Genomic DNA, 19416 nt, shown 5'->3' with positions numbered 1-19416 from the left:
TGCTCCATCACAGACAGCCTGTGTGATGTCAGGCAAATCACTTGGCCGCTCTGTGCCTCAGTTTCCCCATCTGTACAATGAGGATAACAGCCCTGCCCTGCCTCACAGGAGTGTTGTGAGGATAAATACATGGTGAGGTGCCCAGACACTATGACAATGAGCCCATAGGGGTACCTTAGACATTAGGTAAGTCAGGTCTCGTCATATCCCAGGGGCAGATGTGAGAGACAAAGAAGATGCTGAGCAGACTGCTGTGTTTGGGGGACAAGGTGCAGATAGCTAGGCCCCATACCTGACTCAGTCTTCTCTTAGTCACATGCCTCAGTTTCCCTATCTGAAAAGAGGAGATCCTGACTTCTGCTGCTACAAATACTGACTGGGGTTAAGCTGATCATAACCTCCTCACAGATATTTTGTCCTTCTTGTCCCAGGTGGATCTTTCTGAATTCATCCATTCCCTTAAGATAGACCCCTCCTCTGTTCCTCTTCCATTGCTTGAGTCTGTCTCCCACCACCAGACAACACTGACTCTGGGTTGGAAGAACAAACACTGATAAAACTAGCTGGGCGCCACTTGTATCTCTGTGCAGAGATAACAGCACACACGGGAGGCAAGGCAAACACCCAGCAGCTGTTCAGGGAGCAAACCAGGTTTTAGCCCGCCTCCCAGCGTGCCCTTCCCTGCCCTGTGTGAAGGAAGGAAAACCTGGCATAGGCGGTGCCTGCACGACAGAGACATGGACGGAACAATGCTAGAGGAGGCTGACCTCCACTTCCGGGGCAGCATCTCAGCTGTGTAATGCCACTTGTCATTGTGAAGATAAGAGGAGTCATCTACCTGGCCCGTATCGCTGCAGTACCGTGTGCACCCACAATCATGAATGGACTCAGAACAGTCCCACCGGAAAATCCCCATTGTACACAAGGAAAAGAAGAGGCACAAGACAGTTTAAATAATTTACCCCAGATCACACTGAGTCTAGGGCTAATCCAGGAGCTGAACCCCCCAACAAATCCCATCACAGTGTCCGAGCCACTAAACTGCCCAGCTTCCCAGTGGGCATGTGAATCTGATGGGAATATTTCGCACTCCAGAATAATTGAGTTTTGCCTTCATACAACAACTTCCATGCAAGGCAAAGTCATTGATTCAGCCTGGGTGGGGCGATCCCCATGTCAGCAGTGAGGGCACAGACACAGGGACCCAGTTGGTCCAGGTAGGTCACTCAGCTGCTCCACCGTTTCTGGGAATTCCTGCATTTCCCTGGACAGATTCCATATTAGAGGATCTGGAGCCCCTGTCGGCTGAGCTGAGGGGAGAGAGCAAGGGGAGCAGGGAGCCACTTATGTCCAGTGAGATCAGGAGGAAGAGAGAGGAAAGGAAATAAATAGCCATGCAGCCCAGCCTAGCAGAGTCTGGCTCTCTGCCAAGCTAGCACTGATCCAGCAGAGAGGTCTACACATTAGCTGTAGCCTCACAGCTCCCATGCCCGAGTTTTCAGCTCAGGCAATAGAGGCTCATGCTTTCAGAAGCACAGGCCCTAGCTTCAATCCCTCAGCCAACCTGAGTGGGACTTCATTAAGTGAGACAACGAAGGAACAAGAACCCCAGGGGAAGTGAACAACCAGCCAAGCCCTGCTTAAAGCAGCCAATACTCGCTGGCTTTTGCTGAAATGAGCAAGCATTACCATGCCCACTGAAGTGATAACCTCACTCTTCCCCTCTGCCAAAGCAGCATCACACAGCTGGCTTTGGTGGATGCTGGGAGGTGCAGCTAAACCCAGCATTGCACAGCAAGTCCGTGGTACCCTGCAGGCCTGTGCTGCAACCATTAGACCACAGTGCACCATTCTGCAGTGCTGCAGCAAACACACTGTAAGGGACAGTAGGAAGAAAACACCAAGACTTTGGGGACTGGAGGCAACTCTCCATTGAAAGAGAAGGGCACCCCTAGTGGCAAGGAGAGGAGGCATGCAGCAGCATTTGTGGGTCTGAGTTGCATGTCTGTCATGGAGTCACACACAGGTGCCCAACAGCAGGCAGATTCTGCTCTTGGCTATGGGGAGTAAATGCAGAGTAACTCCATGAACAGCAGTGGTGCAAACAAGAGATTTGTTTCTAAGAGAGTGAGGCAGGGTCAGCTGGAGTTTTAATCAAGCCTGGCTAACACTTCACAGCCCAGCTGTATCCATTCATTTTAAATGTCTGCTCTTTAAAATAAAAACCAGCCACAAACAAACTCAATGCACACAACTCCTTTCCAAAGCTGAGCTCCACAAAACCTCTGTTCTGGCTGCAACTGACTAGACGCACTGATCCCAGGCCCTGAAAGCCAGGGGAATCTTAGAAACCACATTGGCCCTAAGCAAGCCAGCCTTCTCCAACAGGCTCAGGAGCCCATGGATTTTATTTTAAGGCCAAATTTAAAAGTTGTTTCAAAGCATAAACTCTGTGTGGCTTTTAAGTCTGCACCTGTCTCCAGTTAATGACTTGGGATCCTCAGCAGCTTTGGGGAGTTTTCGGATTCTTTTTTGAAAGGCTGTGCCGGTTCGTGTGCCCGCACCAACATGTCCCCCATCCTCTTTGATTTAGGACTTTCTTCAATACCTCAGCAAAGATGAAAGTGTGTGGGTAAGCCGCCCTTTTATCTTGGCATAATTCATTTTCACATCCTATCAACCTTCTCCAGGGCTGGATATTTACATATTAATAATAAAGCCTGATTTTTTTCCTCCCCAGTTTCAAATATTAAAATGTGTCGACTGATAAGACTTGTCTCTTAAATTAGGAGCGGTGGCAGTGAAGCGGAGTTAAAATTATTTGGTTAACTTAAAACACAAAGAGACAGCTTTGTTTACAGCCTTCCCATATAGTGAGCTAGGCTGAAATACCACGTGCAAAGAGCCCTGCTCTGATTCCAGGGAAGGGGTATGGGTGAATTTGGTCATTTCCTCAAAGCCTGATGAAATACTTCAGAAACGAATGTAGCGACTAGATCTCCTGGTGATTGGCATGATATAAATATGAGAGAAAGGAAGAGAGACAGAGATAAAACAGGCAGGCATGATAGCCAGAATGGGGTTAGGCATTATTTAAAATTAATACTGGTCAATGAGCTGAAGTGAAATGACCAGAATTTCAAAAAAAAATAAAAAAAATAAAAAAAATTCAACTACTTGCAATTAAATTGTTATGGCTCTCTGACCTAGCAAATAGGGTAGTGCAATGGGGCTCAGGAGTCCTGGTTCTAGTCTTGGCTCTGCCGTTGGCCTATTGGGTAACCTTGGGCAAGTCATTTCCCTGCTCTGTGCCTCAGTTTCCTCATCTATACAATGGAGATGGTGATACTGACCTCCTTTGTAAAGTGCTTTGAGATCTACTGATGATGAGAGCTAGATATTAATATTATTACAGGGCCTGATCCAGCTCTCATTGACATCCCTAGTAGCTGGGAAGCTATTATCCAGCTCCTAGTCTACAGCGTCGCCACCTCTCATGATTTATTCTCAGTCTGATGATAGTTGGTGTTTTTTCTTAAAGCTCCAACTCCTGGAGTCATGGGATTATGGGAGAACATCAGATTTCCATTCTTTAAAAACCCCCATAAGTTTCTAGCCCTCGTGGTTGCAGAGGAAAGCCTGGAAGCTTATGTGCACCTCAGAGGCTCAGAAACCAGAAGGCCAAGCAAAAAGCTCCAAAATGTATTAAAAAAACTTCTTGATTTTGAAATCAATCTTGAGCTTTTGAGGCCTAAATGCAGATCTTTGGATTCCTTTAGGGTTGGCAATGCTGAGTCCAGAGCCAGTGGATTTACCCCTAAGGGTATGGCTACACTTGCACTTCAAAGCGCTGCCACGGCAGCGCTTTGAAGTTTCGAGTGTGGTCGCAGCGCCAGCGCTGGGAGAGAGCTCTCCCAGCGCTGCACGTACTCCACATCCTCTATAGGTGTAGCTTGCAGCGCTGGGAGCCGCGCTCCCAGCGCTGCAGCACTGTTTACACTGAGGCTTTACAGTGCTGTATCTTGCAGCGCTCAGGGGGGCCCCTGTGCGAAAGTTGCAGCGCTGTAAAGCTCCAGTGTAGCCATGGTCTAAGTGTAGATGTCAGCCTGGTATTATTTCAAGAGACTGGTAAGTCCTTGGTCACTTTGACAATAAAAATACCCAAACACACGACAGCAGGAGCAATGATGCCATCTGCCCTGGAGGAGTACACTGTCACAGACACATCTCCTTCATTGAATTGCTGCTTTTCTCAGTTTTTCTTGCAGTGTTTGCTGTGTGGCCCAGCTAAAGTTGCCTCTAACAGACCTACACAGGCTCTACTAAAAGCACAATCTCTAGCTGTGGTTGCACTGGTGCATTCTGGGATTCCTGACACCCTTGGAGGAGGCATCTTTGAGGTAAACTGAAAATGTGGGCATGGCACTGTGGGCTGGGCTTAGGAGGAGCAGCTGAATCAGTGCATCCTGCTGCTTGTGGGGACCCCGCACCACATTAGATTACATCCAACTGAACTGGGGCAGAGGCCTTGTCCTAGATGTTGCAATGGACACGTGTGCCCATGGTACAACATCTGTTCCAGGGCACTGTACAGATACAGCAAGCATAGACTACAGTCAGATAGGCAGCAAGGCCTCTGACCTAGCTTGTCAGAGGGATTTAGCTGCCCAAGTCCCATTAATGTTGATGTAAGTTAGGCACCAAAATACCCTTGAGGATCTGGATGCTTCTGCCTAGGGTAGGCAGGGCCTCAGAGAAAGGGAGACATTACCAGTGAGACAACTGCTGGCTCCCGACACTCCAATACAGCCGAACCTGGGCATTCCAAAACATGAGTCAGTTCCCACCAAAAATCAGCAGATTGGCATAAAATCATGAGATTAGAAAAAAGTTGGGTTTTTTGTTGGCTTGTGATGGCAGAGGCTTCTGGATAGACAAGGGTCACATTCTCAAACTTTTCCCCACAGCCAGAAGGGACAGAAACTTAATCTCAGCATGAAAAAGTCTTGTGTAATCACAGTACTCCAGTCTTGTGTAATCACAGTACTCAAAATCATGAGACTGAAGATTAAAAAAAAAATCACACAAGTTGGCAACACTTATTACCCTCTCAGGTGCGTCCTGGGTCTGACCGTGCAGTCCTTACACAGACAAAGATACCCACTAAAGTCAATGGGAGCTTCACTTGCACACAGGCTGCAGAGTTGGGCCCTATCTTTGTCAAGTGGAAGGTGACGCTGCCTTTCAGATGTTCTGAGAGTTTGGAAATGGGCATCTGGCCCAGTGGTGAAGAATGGAGGTGACTGGACACTCTCCTGCTCAGCAAAAAAGGAAAAAGGAGGCGGAGTCAGAGACAAGGGAATAAAATAGCTGTAAACAATGAGAGTTAAAATAATAAAATAATAATTAATAATACAATGTTATTTCTTTCACCAATCAGCTTCTTTGGTGGGGGCAGTTTTACATACTGCAGAGGGGCAGAAATGTGGGTTCACCCCCGCCCCCAAATTGTGCTTTCCATGTGCTTTCCATGTGCTTTCCTAGTATCACAAGAATATGTTTTACCTTGAGGCAACAGTTTTAATTTACGTGCATGTGAGCTATGTGCAATACCTCCACCAAAGGGAGCCCATATGACCCGCCGGATGGCTTTCACCCAATCTTCCATCTCATTCTGGGAATTAGCCATGAGCAAGAAGGCTTCATGATTGACAGGCATCTTTTCTCGGTCTCCCGCACCACCTGAAAAGACAAAACACACATCTCGGTTAGCATCTAGCCCAGCAGTGAACCCTTGTCTCTAAGACCATGACTGGCCTCACTCAATCCAGCCTCGCTGGGTTCGCTTGATGCCTACTTTTTGCACTGATGTACAGGATCATGTAGGGTGCAGGTCCATGGCCTGGCGTGAAGCCACTGTCCCAGTGGGTGCTGCTGGCAGAACGTTCCACTAGGCTCACCAACATGCATGGGGATAGGTGTAAACTGCATTATCTTAAGGACAGTGCAGCCCAGCCTTCCTGCCAGAGGCCAGCTATGCATGTCTGTGCTGACATACGGAGAGGGTTGGCTCCACCCTCTTTAGGGTGATTCAGTGCCCTTGGGGTGCCAGAGGGAAGATAGTGCTGGACAATCTAGTTGTAGGCTTCACATGCTGCATGAGAGAGGATCAAGGTGTGAGCATCTGGCTATGATTACCCCAGTGATAGATTTAACAATCAAGATCATCACTGGAGCAAATCAGAAAGCTAGACATTATGCATGATGAGAGTACCAGCAGAATTTGAAATCTGCCATGTCCAGGAGGATCCAGATCAAATCTAGACTCCAGCTTTGAGCTGAACCAGATCTACAGCTCAGGTTAAGGCTGGATGGCCATTGGAACCTCTGGAGCTGTCATCAAGGAGCCTGGAGACTGAGAGATTATGAGATTTTAACAACTTGAGCAGCAGAAATCTCACACGACCAGCTGTTCTCATGAGATTTCCAACATCTGGAGCCACTTCTGAATCTGGAGCTGGAAGAGTGTGCCCCCACATTCCCACTCCTTCTGATTTTGGATCCACCCCAGAACCAGCATTTTAGGGAGCTTATTATTTGAACCTGACTCTCCTGTCAGAAATTCAGCGGATGGGGTGCAATTTGGAATTCAGATCCAAGCCTACTTCTATTTCATACATGACTGATGGGTGACACCCCAGAAAAGTTATTGGCCAGGATGTCAAATATACACAGCCTGCCCTGTATGCTGTTCACCCAGGGATGCTCAGACTACCACCATCTATGCCCATTCTCCTATTCCAATTTTCCTCTCTGCTGCAGTACACAAGGCCCAACGCAATGCCCACTGAAGTCAGTGGGAATCTTCCCCTCCCCCCACCTTGTGCCCCAGACTTGGATACACTTCAGTGAGGGCCCACGTGAGGACACATAATAGGTGTACTGGAGCAACTTCTATCTAGAGGCTGAAGAGACTGGCCAACCCATCAGCTGTCACTAATGGCTTGGAGTTTCCCCCTTCCACAGAGACTGCCTTTGACTTTGTTCTGTGGACAGTGTCTTCATTGTTTCATCACTGCCACCTCCATACTCACTTGTCTCTGGAATATTAGATCTATTGGAAAAGCAGGAACTGTTGCCCTGAGCTGAGCTGCCGAGATGGCTTGTTCATGGAATTCAGAGATAAGAATAGGGACAATGGTATGCGCTGGTTTCTATGGAACTACCTTAATATAAACAGAATTTAACCCGACTAAATCCTAGTTAATCTGGGGAAGGGAGTGTGTTGGAAGGGCTACAAGCTGCCTGTAAGCCAAGGAAATGCTTGTTCTTGCTATTAATTGTTGCTTAGCTTAAACAAACTCACAGGCCAGGCACTGATTTGCAAAACGAAAGGGGCCGCATGAATCCAAACTCCTAGGGTTTCGTTGTTTTCTAAAAAGGAATTAATTTGAACCAAGAAGCCAATGGAATCTTAGTGCATAGAATAAGGCAGCATGGCAGTGTAGATACTGCAAGCGAAATTAAAGCCTGGGTTCCCCTCTCCACATGCAACCTAGTTCTGACCCTTCTCACACGAGCATTTTAGCAAGCTTCACAGTGTGGATTTTTCAGATGATTTATGTCCTGTGCAATCTATGAACTAGGATTCCTCTTAGAGGGGAGAATCAGGCACCAAGCCCAGATACAGTTCTGGTTTTTATGCCCCCTGCTTGTCGCCTTCTGATGGTCAGAACTGATCTATCTGATGCCACAGTCTCTACCTGCTTTGCTTCTTCCCAACCCCCCACCTGTCCTCCCACTCTTTATAAAGGTCAGGACAGGGATTCCCACTCTGTTCTCTCAATCCCAACCCCCAACCTGGCCTGGCATAGTCAGATGACCTGAACACTCACCCCCTCCACCTGGGGAGACAAGTTAGCCATAGCAAAGGTGCAGCTGAGCCCCAACCCTCGTAAAAAGCCAGCTCGCCCTGCGACAAGCCACTTCTTATTTCCCTTCAGTCGCTTCCTTTCTGAGTAACCTGCCCTGCCCCCTCCCGCCACGGACAACAGGCTAGACCAGGGGCAGGCAACTTATGGCATGTGTGCTAAAGGCGGCACACGAGCTGATTTTCAGTGGCACTCACACTGCCTGGGTCCTGGCCACTGGTTTGGGGAGGGGGTTCTGCATTTTAATTTAATTTTAATTGAAGCTTCTTAAACTTTTGAGTAACCTTATTTACTTTACATACAAGAATAGTTTAATTATATATTAGATTTATAGAAAGGGACCTTCTAAAGTGAATAAATGAAGATTCGGCACAACGCTTCTGAAAGGCTGCCGACCGCTGGACTAGACAACCTACCTGCCCTTTTCCTGCTGATCTTCGGGGAGCCCAGGTCCCTTCCTTAGTGTTCATGCCTGACTGTTACTTGAAGCACTGACCTCATACCCATCACCATGGTAACTGGGAGTCTCGCAGGTTACAAAGGCAGACAAGAGTTCAGGAACAGAAGCCAACGTTGCTGCTGCCTGCAGCTTTGGCGGTTGGGATAGAGAGCAGGAGGTAGGCATTAACGCAGAGTTGGGCAAACTATGGCTCACAAGTCACATCCGGCCGGCGGGACCATCCTGCCCGGCCCTTGAGCTCCCAGCCCCTCCCCCGCTGTACCCACTCCCCTGCAGCCACACCACCGCGCAGGTAGCACTCTGGGTGACAGGGTTACGTGCTCCTGCCGAGCGGTGCGGCAGCGTGTCTGGCTCCAGCTGGGCGGCACGGCACGGCTGCCAGACATGCTGCTCTGAGCAGCATGGTAAGGGGGCTAGGGCTGGGGCCGGGGGGTTAGATAAGGGGCAGGCGATCTCAGGGGGCAGACAGGGGACAGGGAGCAGGGGGCGGTTGGATGTGGCAGAGGTTCTGAGGGGCAGTTGGGACAGGGAATGTGTGTGTGGAGTTGGATAAGTGTGAGAGTCTCAGGGGGCAGGGGAGTGGATAGGGGTCAGGGGACGGGGAACAGTGGGGGTTGGATAGGCATGGAGTCCCGGGCCTGTCGGGGCAGGGGTGTGAATAGGGGCTGGGGCAGTCAGGGGACTGGGAGCAGGGGGTTGGATAGGGGGTGAGGTCCCAGGGGGTGTTTAGGGCATGGGGTCCTGGGAGGGGGAAGTTATGGGTTGGAGGGGGTTGTATGGATTGGAGGTTCTGAGGGGCAGCGGCGGCTCCAGGCACCAGTTCTGCGGATTTGGCGGTAATTCGGCGGTGGGTACACCGAAGCCGTGAGACCAGCGGACCTCCCGCAGGCATGCCACTGAATCTGCGGGACCAGGGACCTCCCACAGACAAGCTGCAGAAGGCAGCCTGCCTGCCATGCTTAGGGCGGCAAAAAAGCTAGAGCCGCCCCTGCTGAGGGGGGCAGTCAGGGGTCGGATAGGGGGCAGGGGCCAGGCTGTTTGGGGAGGCACAGTCTTCCCTACCCAGCCCTCGATATAGTTTTGCAACCCCAATGTGGCCCTTGGGCCAAAAAATTTGCCCACCCCTGCATTAGTGGGAATTGGCTCTCAAAGAGGAGGCTCTACATCACTGTGCTTGGATGCAGGGGGGCCTCAAGGATACCCTCTCCCATATACACACACCTGCCAGAGCAGAAAAATGAAGGATGAGGAATTCCTTATGTAGCCCGACTCCTCCATTAGCACCAGGGCTACATTTCTAGGCCCTCTGCTGGGGGATCAATGGGTTACGTTGGCCAGATTCCCTGCTGGAGAGCAGATCACTATTAGGTGGCCTCTTACAGCCCACAGTGCACATAAAAGCAGAGGTTCAGGGCTGGACTTCTCACCCCAGCCATCAGAAAGGAGGTGGCTTTTAAATGGCCTGGGCTTCCGGCAAGGGCTATTTGCTGGCAGTGTAACCCAGCTTCCCCCAACAGAGTAGACATTTTTAGAAAGGGAGCTTCATTTTCAAGGGTCTTGGCTTGCTTGGGCAACTGTCATAGAGCCTGTCCTTGGAGCCAGGAGGATCAGGCTACAATCTCCTGTTGTGATAACTAGGCCTACAAATTTACTCTAATTGGGAGCTCAATTGTGAAAAGTGAGTGAAAATTCTTAGGGGTATTTAAATAGGAGCACGGTTGTGAACCTACGGCTGTTTGTGGGAAAACCCATCATCACTAGTCACTTGGGGTTGGGCAGAGTAATTATAGCTGCACACAAGGCAGAAAAATAGACTGTGCTTCAGAAATGGTTGTTAGAAGGGGACATGTTAGTTTAAGGCTCATGCACAGCAGTGGAGTGCCTGCTTCCCTATCTACAGGGGACTTTTCTGTCATGACATTTTGGACATGTTCCTTTTCTTCCCACTCACTGCTGGCTCTTCTCACTGCAGCCTAGGTGCAGCAAGCAGGACAGGTTAGAGCGGGGGTCGGCAACCTTTCAGAAGTGTTGTGCCGAGTCTTCATTTATTCACTCTAATTTAAAGTTTCACGTGCCAGTAATACATTTTAACGCTTTTAGGAGGTCCCTTTCTGTAAATCTATAATATATTACTTTACATACAACAATAGTTTAGTTAATAAGGTTTTTAAAATGTTTAAGAAGCTTCATATAAAATTAAATTAAAATACAGAGCCGCCAGGACCTGGGCACTGTGAGTGCCACTGAAAAATCAACTTGCGTGCCACTTTTGGCATGCGTGCCATAGGTTGCCTACCCCGGGTTAGACGGTTCCCCAGAGTCTCTGACAATTATACCTCACTACTTGTCCAGACAAGGGCAGGAGTCAGACATGTGTTTTTATTTTGTTGTAATATGCATCAGCTTTTGGGAGGCTTGGGATTCACAGGAACTAGAGATGGTAGCAAGTTTCAAACCCACAGAGCTAGAACCCCACAAACTTTTGGAGTCCACATCCTAGCCGGAAATTCACAACTACTCCTTTTCCTGGCCCCAAGCCAAAAATGGATCTGGTTCTGGGGTTTCAGATCACAGTTTGTAGCTCCAAGCTATCTTTATAATGGTACAAATCCAAACATTCCGGGGTCTTTGGGAAAACTCTGATTAGGATCTGGCATTCAAACTTCTTTGTCTGGCGATGTTCGGAGCTAGTTGTTTCAGTTCTGCTCATTACAGATATATGAAGTTTGGATCCAGATATTGAGCTCAAGCCTCATCTCTCTCTGTAACAGGCTGAACTGAAAACACTTAGCAAAAAGTCCTCATTCAGCTCTAGACTGGAACGTGCACTTTGTGGAAAAGGTCCATTGCTAATATAAACTAATGCTCAGGGCACACATTCAAGCCCATAGAAGTTAGAATAGTCTTGCCCTGAGATGTCCACTCCCCTCAGTGGAGACTTTAAGGCAGTGGATCTCAAATTTTTATACCGGTGACTCCTTTCACATAGCAAGCTTCTGAGTGCAACCTCCCTTATAAATTAAAAACACATTTTTTATATATTTAACACCATTATAAATGCTGGAGGCAAAACAGGGTTTGGAGTGGAGGCTGACATGTAATAACCTCTTGACCCCCTGAGGGGTCCCAACCCTCAGATTCAGAATCCCTGCTTTAAGGTGACTGTGTACAGCCATTACTTCTTACTGTGTGGAATGAACAGGCTGCTGACTGCATTGCCTCATGTAGAGGGAAGAAATACCCTGTTAGACACAGGTAAACGCAGACAACAACTCCCATCCCCACCCTGAACAGAACTTGTCACAGCATCCTTAATCAATTTCCTGTCCAAATACGACCGGCCCTTGTGCACACACAGCCATCTCTCCTTAGTTGGGCCAGGGTTCACCACAGCAGGCATTCCCAGCACTTTGGCTAAGAGTCATTTTCACTGCTAGATTTATAAAGAACCTTGTTACAAACACAGTCTGGGAGCATAGGCAGCTCAATGGGGGTGGGTGACAGGGCAGTCTTGCCTGCACTTATAGAGGGGAAGGAAAGGAAGCACTGTCCAGTGGTTAGGGCACTAGCCTAGGATTTGGAAGACCTGGGTTCAATTTCCTGTGTGACCTTGGACACCATCCTTGGTTGCTCTGTGCCTACAATGGGGATGACAGCCCTGCCTTATCTTACAGGGGTTTTGTGAAGATAAATCCATTATCAAGCATGAGGTGCTCTAGGTACTGCACTAATGGGGGCTACAGAAGTACCTTAGATAGAAGCTTTCCACCAGCATGCTTGAGTCCACAACAGGATACATTGGCTTGATCTGCAGATGTCACCAGACATGAACGCGTTCCCAGCCCTGCCTGGGGAGTTTACAGACTCATTGCTTCTGTGTACCCTGGTAAACATCAGCAGTCACTGTGTAAACAGCCATAAATGCACAATTCATGCACAACACCCACTCCTTTAGTTAGATTGACATTACCTTAAGGGACTGGATGCCCTAGGAGCACTAGTAATGGGATATGGAGCCTTTCATCTCTAGGTAACAGAGTCATCCTAGTTAGCAGTGTTCTCAGCTGCTGGCTGGTGACCTCAAAGCTTTTGTCAGCAAGTGGATAGCCACAACACATCACAAAGCCACGCCGGCAGCTGGAGTCAACTGGCGCCCTTATTGCCATTTCAGTACAGAAGCCCTTGCCAGAACAGCAAGGAGATCAGATTCCTAGAGATGGTCCCTTCATGGCCTGCATGGAGGGGAAGCTTTCTCTAACATTTCCAGTGTTGCACTGTTCAGTAGATCTATCTATGGTATATATACAGCCCTCGTCACCACAGTAGCTGGGCATCTCAGTCTTTACTGTATGTATCATCACATTCCCCTGTGTGGCGGGGCAGGGCTATCATCCCATTACACAGATGGGAACCGAGGCACAGAAAGACAAAGTGAGTTACCCAAGGTCACACAGAGAGTAAGTGGCAGAACCAGGGTCATGAACCCTGAGCCACAGGCCAGCAAGCTAACCACTGGACCATCCTTCTTTCTTCTCACTGGACCATTGTTCCTCTTTATATTTCCAGAGCTGTGAAACCAGCTGTAAATTCACTAGGAACTACAGAACAAAGCACAAGTCTGCCATCACCCCCTATCAGAACTGCCCTCCTCTGTGCTCCTGTTCCAAGCTAGCTACAGCAGGAACTCCACTGGGTGTCTCTCTTCACAGAGCTATTTCCCACAAGGGATAATCATAAGAATAGATTCACACACCTGGAGTCATTCCTCATCCACTTTCCAACCACCACAGCATGACTTCACCTGCCATGCACCCACGACGAACTTGGCTCTTCCAAGAAGTTCTCTTGTGAGCCAGCAGTAGGAACAGGATTGGGCCCATTGTACATGGAAATGGAAAATAAAGGGGAGTTAGTAGAACACTTCTACTGCTCAGTACAGCTTCAGGGTCAGGTAGAGTTCAAGGTTGAGATGAAAAGGCAGCTACATTCCTTTTATATCCACTAAGCTTTGCCTGTCCCGACCTAGAATGTGTCTGTGTGTATTTGCACACCTGTGTGTGTGCACACCTAGGTCTGCATGTGTATGCATGCCTATATTTGAGCAAACAGAGTAATATTTGAATGTATTTAAAGGGTTCCACTATATTTTCAGAATAAATTTTCCAACTGATTTCGCCACGCCCCCATTACTCACAAAGCTCTGCTATGTTTATGTGTATGTTTGTGTATCAGAGGTTTTGAGCATTTGTATATGCGTGTATGTGTGTGCGTGTGTGTGTATTTCTGCATTACACATAGATGGCTGTGCGCACTGGTTCGTAGGTGGATTGCAGGGGGCTAGTTTTGTGTGTGTGCGCGCGCGCGCGCATTCGCGTGCCTGCAAACACACGTACTGTTGCAACCTGGTAGGAAGTGAATGGAAGCCACAGGCTGCATATCAAAGTGTTGGCTTGGGGGGGGAAAGGAAGGAAGAAAATGGTCACATCTTGATGACTTGTTTGCTGTGTAGGCTGGGGAAGCTGCACAGGCTGCCTTTGATTGCAGGTAAGCAGCAGTGATGATCTTGACAAATGGGCAAAACTAGTGTCCATAGCTAGAAAGATGGGCTGCACGGTTTCCTCATCCCGGGCCTGCTCTTTGTGCCAGCAAGGCGACTAACACATTCAGGGCTTGAAGATCGCATTGCTAAGAAGAGAAGGTGAATAATGAGGTGAACGAATTCTCCAAGGTTAGCTGACTAGATTGGGGGATCTGTTTCTGCAAAGTGGCACAAAACCAGCCTTGATCTTGGATTTCAGAAAAGGACAGATGAACTATTAGGCGTCTCCAGTGCGAGCAAGAGATGCATGGTTGCAATGGAGTGGGTCAGTCACAGCGTTTGGAATGGTCACATGAGCAACTATTTCAATCCTGCCATTCACTGCCTTTGATTATGGCTGGCATTGATCCCCCACCAAACACCATTATGGCTAAAGATGGACTCAGGCTGCAGTTCCCAGATCCAGATAACCCACAGCTAGAGGAGTGGGATGTGGGATTTTGGCCCATATCTAACCATAATGGGATGATCGTGGAGTGAGTGACTTTTCCTCTCCACTGCTGCTTATTCTGTATGTTAGCCCTTTGACAGAAGGAAGCTGGGAACAGAAGCATCCGTGGGGTGAGAGGTCAATAGGAAGCTGATCTTAGAAAGTTCCATTAGGGCAGGTGAAATCATCTGAAAAAAGTACGAGGAGCAGGAAGGCCCTGAGGGAGTGGCAGGGACAGGGGAACAAGCAGCGGGTATGTGGATTGGAAGAGCTCTGTGAAGAGCTAAGGCTATGTCTACAGTACAGAGCACGTGTCGCCATAGCTATGGCCGCACAGCCCCATCCTGTAGATGCTGTCTGTTCTGACAGAAGAGCTTGTCTGCAGACACAGTAACACCATCTCCCCAGTTTCTGTCAGCAGAGCCACGTCTATCCCGGGGTTCTGCTGGCAGAACTATGTCGCTGAGGAGTGAGAATTTTTCAGACCTCTGGCTGATTGCTATGCTGGCAGAACTTTGCAGTGGAGACCTGACCAAAGAATAGACAGTAGGAGGTGACATGCTGTTGCAGTAAATGTCCCATCCTACACTTGTTTTGACTCAATCCATTTGGAGGCAGAGCTGATCTGGGAGCTGCTGGAGTGGGTTTCTGGAAGTTGGTTGGCTTGCTGTTTTGCTCTCGATCACACTTCGCAAAACTTATGAAACCAAGATACGAGCTTTGGGATTTTTCAAATACACCGAAAGGGTCGAGTGAAACAGATGAGCTACAGGAGCCTAGTGGTATTATCTGTCTCAGTTGTGGTGGGTAACATAGCAGCAGCCTTTTCTAAAGAAATACAAAAGTTATTTATATAGCCACTTAGGGGGATTTGCTGAAAAGCTACCGCAGGACATGTCACATAATCAGGGACTCTCTATGCCTGGGGCTTGGGATGGGTTTGACGGGTTTCTCCATGAGACCTTTTCTGTTGTGTGTCAAAACTGGGGAAAAATATGTTGCAAAATCAAACCCCCGTTGTTGTGTGGGAGCATTCACTAACTCCAGCTGAGAGTCTGCCTGGTCACAAACTGACATGGTTCACATTTACATCCGCTGGGGTATTCAAAAAAAGCCTGGATACTCAACTCCCACTGACTTTCCATGGAATGTGGGCCCTAGCTCTCGTGGACTCTTTTGGCAACCACAGCCTTAACGCTGATCTCCACAAATGGGTGATGGCCAGGTTCCCACTGGAAGCCTTTGGGTGGTATTTCCAAAAACACCCAAGTGATTTAGCGCAAGTCCCAGCCCCAAGTGCCAGAGGACAGAGTGCAAAACACACACACTCCGTAGTGCTCTCTCCAAAAACTCACCAGTCTGCAGGAGCTAACTTTTCTGTCTGGTGCTTTCAGAGCAATATTTCTGGGAATTTCAAATTCCCTGGAACTGCTTTAGAGAAGCATCAACAACATGCTTAGGCCACAGAACTGTGGTCTGATTGACAAAGAGTTGGACAAAACCTAACACGAACAGAAACTCAGCCCCACTAGAATTGTACTAGCACATAAGATACAGGAAGTGATTACAAGTGGAACATGAAACCCATGTCTCCCCTGCGGTGGGTTCCGAGGGGCTGCCATCACATGTGCGCCTCCTCCCCTGCTGCTGCCCCTCACTGTAGCCTCACTGGGGGTGTGGCTGCCCCTTGTCCAGCATGGGGCAGGACCGGTGACTGCAGGGGTGGGAGGGTCCCATTGGAAAATGAAAGGGTCTGAGGGGGAAGGGCAGGCTGGGCTTCCAGGATCTGAATATTGCTGAAGCCCGGGCATCATGAGCCCATATAACTTGCAGCCTATGCTTAGGCCTTGACTTACCATGAAAGTTGTACCAGTTCAATTTAAATCCTTTTTTAAACTGCTAATCTGGTGCAAATCCCTGTTTAGACACTCTTTCTTTGAGCATAAGAGTGGCTAATATTGCTTTAGCTTAAACTTTTTTTTTTTTTACACTGAATTAAGATAAATTGATATATCTAATTAACCAAATATAAGCAGGGTTTGAATGAGCTCTCCCCTGACATCTAGTGATGCACCGAGGGAAAAGACTTCAGGAACAGACTATATTTGCATATAGAAACTTACACTGCCTACCTGCTCAGCAGATGGAGCTGCTTTGCCAAAGTGATCTATTTTGGCTGTTCTGGGGTTACAGTTCACTTTAGGCAGGGGTAATGAAATATTGTTACCCTTAGCGTACGAATAAAGGGAAGCAGAACTGTGCTTAGTCTGTCCTGATTGAGGGAATCACCTTAAACTGAACCTCACTTGCTAAGCAGGGAGTAGAGATGCCAAATTCCCCTGAAGATGAAAAGGGTGTGGGGGGAAGGTGTTTCTAAAGAGTCCTAGATGTCACTTGTAGATGCCACTTGGCCCTCTCCAGTATATAAAGACAGTGGTGATGGGACTTCATGGAGATCCTTGTTTCTGGTCAGTGAATACTAGAGCTGAATTCGCTGATAAGCAGGGCTAGGGTCTCAGCCTCGCTGTGCTGCCAACTGGACTTTTAATGGCCCAGTCAGTGACCATGTGTTCGGGTCAAAAACTGGACACCTGGCAACTCTACTTAAAGGGCATTGCCCTTTCACCAGCATCAGCACAGACCCAGTTGGCCCCTTCCCCAGAGACGTTTCAGGAACTAGGGTGCCCAGGGCAGGAAAATATCTACTGCCAGTGCTGTCAGTAGTTCCCAGTTAAACAAAGACTTTCATTTGTACTGCTCTGGGCTTTGACCGTATCAAGTACAGTTAACTAGCTGCAAGAGATGAAAGCCCCACAAACACAGTGATAGCTAGCTCAGGAAGCCAGACAGCACCTACTCCAGGGTTTCTCAAACTGAGGGTCACCGCTTCTGTAGGGAAAGCCACTGGAAGGCTGGGCCGGTTCGTTTACCTGCCCTGTCCGCAGGTCCAGCCGATCGTGGCTCCCACTGGCTGCGGATCGCTGCTCCAGGTCAATGGGAGCTGCAGCGGCGACCTCTGTTTGAGAAACCCTGACCTACTTCAAATATAAACTAAACAATGCTAATTAGCACTAGGAGCAAGTGCTAAATTGATTAATGCAGCATTTACTGGTAACTGCATGACACTATTCTTTCCCTGCCTTGACTTGAGTGCTTCATCCTGAGCATGAACACTAGCGCTTACATTCCAATTATCTCCAATGAGGATGCTTCAGGGCTTGGATCATCAAATAAGTGATGGCTCACTCAAGTCAATTAAACTCTTGTGGCTGAAAACTGGAATAATAGGTTTCCTGATAGGGAACTGCTAACACAGTGCAAATGTGTTCATTAATGGAATTGGCAGCATGATGTGCTAGCTTCTTAGCTACAGATTTCACTATAAACTGGGCACTGTGGCAACCTCTTAAAGAGGCATCTGCATAAGGAATAGACTAGAAGATATTGTTGCCCCTCTTCCAGCATTAGTAGGTCACTGCTAACACCAGTGTTGTCTCCCTGCTGAACACCAACACATATCCACAGCCTTCCAAGAGGAGGATAGCTCAGTGGTTTCAGCATTGGCCTGCTAAACCCAGGGTTTTGAGTTCAATCCTTGAGGGGGCCATATAGGGATCTGGGGAAAAAATCTGTCTGAGGATTAGTCCTGCTTTGAGCAGGGGCTGGACTAGATGACCTCCTGAGGTCCCTTCCAACCCTGATATTCTATGATAAGGTGGCTTCCCATTGGAGAAGAGATCAATGATATTGAATCTTGGTATATTCTTAATGTAACTTGTTTTATTTAAACATACACCAGCCTTGGAACAGAGGCAGTCATAAACAACATGCAGGCAATCCTCTCTCTCAAGAATCTTCTCAGCCCAACACCTATGAACAGCTCCCAGGGAACAACCAGTCTCAAGATTTACCTCTAGTTGGAGCAATAAAGGCAGAGAGAAAACTCTCCTGTCAACATGGCCATGTTTTTCTAAAAGGTATGTAGTGTAGACGAAGCCTTAGATAGAAAATATCATATTGCCTATATATAAATCCATGGTATACCCACATCTTGAATACTGCATGCAGATGTGGTTATCCCATCTCAAAAATATATATATTGGGATTCGAAAAGGTTCAGGAAAGGGCAACAAAAATTATTAGAGGATAGAACAACTTCCATATCAGGAGAGATAAATAAGATTGGGACTTTTCAGCTTGGAAAAGTCAACTAAGGGGGGATATGATAGAGGTCTATAAAATCATGACTGAGGTGGAGAAAGTAAATAAGGAAGTGTTATTTACTCCTCATAACACAAGAACTAGGGGTCACTAAATGAAATTAATAGGCAGCAGGTTTAAAACAAACAAAAGGAAGTATTTTTTCACACAACACATAGTCAGTCTGTGGAACTCTTTGCCAAAGGATGTTGTGAAGGCCAAGACTATAGCCAGGATGGGCAGGGATGGTGTCCCTAGCCCAGGGGTGGGCAAATGTTTTGGCCCACAGGACACATCTGGGCATGGAAATTATATGGCAGGCCATGAACACTAACAAAATTGGGGGTTGGGGTACAGGATGGGGTGAGGGCTCTGGGTGGCGCTTATCTCAAGCAGCTCCTGGAAGCAGCAGCATGTTCCCCCTCTAACTCCTATGCAGAAGCATGATCAGGGGGCTTTACTTGCTGCCCTGTCCACAGGGGCCACCCACGCAGCTCCCATTGGTAGTGGTTCCTGGCCAATAGGAGCCGCAGGGGCAGCGCTTTGGGCGGAGGCATCGTGCAGAGCCCCCTGGCTGCCCTTACATGTAGGAGCTGGAAGGGGGACATGCTGCTGCTTCCAGGAGCTGCGCGGAGCCATGGCATGCATGGAGTGGGGAAAGCCATGGACCCCCCTCCCTGGCGGGAGCTTGAGGACCAGATTAAAACATCTGAAGGGCCGGATGCAGCTCCCATGCCATAGTTTGCCAACCCCTGCCCTAGCCTTTGTTTGCCAGGAGCTGGAAATGGGCAACAGG

General features: G+C 48.3%; 1 protein-coding gene across 4 annotated transcripts in view; it reads right to left on the bottom strand.

Moving 5' to 3' along the window:
* ARHGAP22 (Rho GTPase activating protein 22) overlaps window positions 1-19416 on the bottom strand; it is a 256126-nt gene that overhangs the window by 50472 nt on the left and 186238 nt on the right. For 2 of the 4 annotated variants that reach the window (XM_030571381.1, XM_030571377.1), the window contains one exon: window positions 5614-5742. In XM_030571381.1, the coding sequence (XP_030427241.1) occupies window positions 5614-5742 (129 nt within the window). Of the gene's footprint in view, window positions 1-5565; window positions 5743-13144; window positions 13305-19416 lie in introns of those variants that run through there. The other 2 variants (XM_030571376.1, XM_030571375.1) reach the window with 2 other exon arrangements.

The sequence above is a fragment of the Gopherus evgoodei genome, chromosome 7, assembly GCF_007399415.2.
Source record: "Gopherus evgoodei ecotype Sinaloan lineage chromosome 7, rGopEvg1_v1.p, whole genome shotgun sequence".
NCBI classification, from domain to species: domain Eukaryota; kingdom Metazoa; phylum Chordata; order Testudines; family Testudinidae; genus Gopherus; species Gopherus evgoodei.
The sequence above is the reverse complement of the archived record's forward strand: the minus strand, read 5'-3'. Positions and strand labels throughout refer to the sequence as shown.